Source organism: Chrysochloris asiatica, unplaced genomic scaffold (genome assembly GCF_000296735.1).
Source record: "Chrysochloris asiatica unplaced genomic scaffold, ChrAsi1.0 scaffold00168, whole genome shotgun sequence".
In the NCBI taxonomy this organism is placed as follows: Eukaryota; Metazoa; Chordata; class Mammalia; order Afrosoricida; family Chrysochloridae; genus Chrysochloris; species Chrysochloris asiatica.
In genome coordinates this window covers 239,628-243,315 of record NW_006408686.1, presented here as the reverse complement: position 1 = coordinate 243,315, position 3,688 = coordinate 239,628, and the positions used below count along the sequence as shown (strand labels likewise).

The window sequence follows — 3,688 nt, the reverse complement described above, 5'->3', positions numbered from 1 at the left end:
ATAGGAGATCAAAAGGGCAATGTTTATCCCAAAGTTCAGAAGGGTTAGGGAAGAAGGAGAAATGCAAACAAGGCACACAGAGAGGAAATAGGATAAATGTTACAAAAATACACAATTTTTTACAGCCTCAGAAACTTTATGAAGTAGCTTTCTGTCCTACAGGGTCGCTTGTGACTCAGAAGTGACTCCATGGCAGTGGATAAACATCTGCTGGCATACCCCACCAAACCAGCTCAGAACACTTAAGTGCCCCCACTGGACTATAAAGAACCTCATCTTTCACTCACAGTATCAGTGCGCACGACGCTCTTCCGATCCCCCCAAGAACCACTGCAGACTCCCCACCTTCGAATCTGAACACTTCCCTGGCCACGCCCCCACCGCCACCCCCAGAGTGGTCCCAGGAGTATCTTTCATTCATTCAAACAACACCAACTGGGCGCCCCCAATGGGATCGGTGCTGTCTTAGGAACAGTGGCACCCACTTCCTGCCCTCCCGGGACTCACGCTGACAGAACCACACACAGTGAGATTCAATAACAAACAAGACCACACTTGACGTGAAAGAAAGGAACGGGGACCAATGAGAGCGTTCAAGAGGCGGGTTTCGGGGGGTGGAGGGCGGGAAAGGAGGGCTCCGCAGAGGAAGTGACGTGCGTGCCGGGCCCTGAGGAAGGAAAGGGAGTCAGCCAGGCGGAAAGGGTGAAGGGTCCATGTGCAAAAGCCGTGAAGCGCAGCGGCGCACGGCGAGTTTGAAACACCGAAAGGCCAGTGCAGTTGTGCGAGGTCTAGGGTGGGTAAAAAGGCAGCAAAGCGGCCACCGAGGTCAGCGGGGCGAGCGAGCCTCGGGGGCCACGTTGGAACTTTGCCCTGAGGGGAACCAAGGAAGAGTCCAAAGCAACAGAAGAAAACTAGGGTCCCGAACGCTCCTGCTCTCCTCTTCTGACGAGGCCCCCCAGCACCCCTACCTCCTCAGGGACCTTCCTCACTTCACCTCTGGGCCCCCACGCCGTCCCCTGCTCACCACGACTCCGGCTTCCGTCCCCCTCGCGCCCCCTCAGCAGCGCCTCCTCACAGACGCCTTCGCCGCCATCTTCCGCACGCCGCCGTGACACTGCGCACGCGTTGCGTATACAAGGCTGCTGGGAAATGGAGTCCAAACCGCTGCCACCCTTGCCCCTGTCTCTTGCAGCGCGAGTGGCCTTCCTCCCTTCCCCAGAGTATCCCGGCACCGCCCTTCACTCGCCTTCTGGGAAATGTAGTCCCTTGGCAGAAGCGCGAAGCAGAAAGATTGCTTGGGTCTTCTGGGAAATGTAGTTCCCAGTGGTTCTGCGTCCTGGACGGCTGGGGAATCCTTAGAGAATCCGTGAGGCGAAGCTTGAAAGTGATCAGCTGCTCAAGTGTGATCTGGTCAGACGCTTGATTTCCTTCACCTTTGGCTCTGACCCTTTCTTTACAGTCTGGAGCATTTCCAGCCGTCGAAAGTACATTGGGAACGTGGTTTCGAGAATCTCCGAAGAGTAGTCAGGGTGGTACACTGGAACCCCTAAAATCCCCTTCGCGTTTCGCTGGCTTTCCAGCGCGGCTGACATGTAACCTCTGGCTATTGGTTCTCTTTTGTCGATGTGGTGGCACATATACCCTTCTCGGGGTATATGTGCCCAGAGGTCTACCTTCGGCACCTTTAATGATATCAGTGTCTCCCACCTGTAGCTCGCTTCCTCCTTCCTCAGCCAGCTCTCGCTTTCGCACCCCCAGGATGCGGTTCCCGACGCCTGAGTTCTATCTCCTCACAATCCCGCAGGGGGCGCCCCAGGCCGAGCGCACCGCCCTCGGGGAGGCGGGCAGGCAGCCCCGGGCGGACAAGGGGCGGGGGTGTCCCGGCTATAAAGCGTGGCCGCCTCCCGCGGCGCCGGGGACGGCGAGGACCCCGGGCTGTCGGACGGGCAGACGCCGTTGGGAATCAGGCTGTTCCTGCTGAGAGATCCGAAGTGCTCCGTTCCCCAGGGACCAGAACGGGAGCGGGTGGGGGCGCAGGCCCCGGGGATGCTGGGCTCGGTGAAGATGGAGGCCCACGACCTGGCCGAATGGAGCTACTACCCCGAGGCGGGCGAGGTGTGTCCTCGGGGCTGACGGAGCGGGAAGTGGGGGGCAGACACCGGGGTGTGGGTTTAAAATAGGAGCAGAGACCGGGATTTCGGCGCTAATAAGGACCGGGACATCTAATTGGGAGGCAAGGAACTAGAGACACGGAGACCAGGTGTGTGCAGCAAGTAACCGGGGACAAGACGTGGACGCGCAGTTTAGGCTGGCGAGCTGGGGTGAGGGCTCGAATGGGAATCTGGAAAACGCAGGCAAAGGTCAGGTCTTAGTTTAAATGTGAAAGCCAGGTGTTAGGGACCCGAAATCCCGGAGATTAAAATGAACAAAGATAAGAATCTTTGTTCCAATGTAGTGGACAAAGCTGGGGAATTAGGAAATAAATTTCAAAACTGGAAGAAAGATACAGAGCTGGGGGTAGGCAGAAATCATTAAGGGAGGTCCTGTAAAGATTTACAGCCTTGGACACCGTATATAGGTGTCGCTATGAGTTGGAATCCACTCTTAGCAGTGGGTTTGATTTTGGGTTTTGATGGAGCAGTGGTTAAGCGCTTAGCGGCAGCTGCCAACTACACAGTCAGCAGTTCAAGTTTACCAGCCGCTCCATGGGAGAAAGATGAGGCTTTTTGCTTAGAAACACTATCCACGGTTTGAGTGGAACCACCACCCGGGTACTAACCGCCACCACCACCCAGTTCTATATATAGGGTCCCTAAGACTTGATGGCACCTAACAATAACAACAAAAAATGAGTCCGAATGGACCAGGTGACAGTAAGTTTTGGGTTTGGAAGGTGGGATCTCAGGGTTAGAATATGGTGCTCACGTTAGGGGCTCTAGGATAGAAACAGGAATTGAGATTCAGGGATACGAATCAAGTTGCTGATCTAATATAAGGTCAGGAATCGGAGATGGCACTTAAGGGTAGGAGACAGGAGTGTTCAGAGATGAAGCTTTGTTTGGGGTGGGGAGTCTGAGATACCAGACAGTAAGAGTTGGGGCTCAGATAGATGGGGTATCAAATGGGGTAGGAGTTGGGGGTTTGAGAGTAGGAGATGTAAGCATCAGCATTGTGGGGCATTGGAGAGTGTATGTCAGTCTCCATCACCCCACCCTTCCCCAGGACTCTGAACCCCTCAGCAGAACTAACCTGGTTTAACTCTTAAAGCCCCTCAACAGGGATCTTCTATTTGTCCCCCAGAAATATCCAGCAATTTCTTATATCATCCAGTCTGATTTTAGACACTGCCTCCTTGAGTTTGGAGGTGGGGAACTTATCCTAATTCCTTCAGGCCAGCAGGTTGGAAGTCCTTCTCCAAGTCTGATTCCTCTTGCAAGGATTCCTACTCCTTCATTCACTCACTCTACAGTTCTTATGGAGTCCTGGTGTGGCACTGTGGGTTAATGTGCTGGACTGCAAGGTTGGTTTGAACCACAAATTTGGCGGTTCAAGCTTACCAGCCACTCCTCAGAAACCCCATAAAGGATCACTACGAGTCAGAACTGACTCAATGGCACTTAACAACAGTCTAGTCCATATTGGGAATGGCTAAATTTACCAGGGAGACTGAGATCTAGGTTTAGGGGCC

At 54.1% G+C, this 3,688-nt stretch overlaps 1 protein-coding gene across 1 annotated transcript in view; it reads left to right on the top strand.

Annotated features, from left to right (window-relative positions):
* Positions 1–1,933: 1,933 nt before the first annotated feature.
* The window catches only part of FOXA3 (forkhead box A3), a 15,585-nt gene continuing 13,830 nt past the window's right edge, over positions 1,934–3,688 (top strand). Inside the window, exon 1 of the mRNA XM_006871322.1 lies at positions 1,934–2,115. Within this exon, the coding sequence (XP_006871384.1) occupies positions 2,047–2,115 (69 nt within the window). The 5' untranslated portion in view covers positions 1,934–2,046. The remainder of the gene's footprint in view (positions 2,116–3,688) is intronic.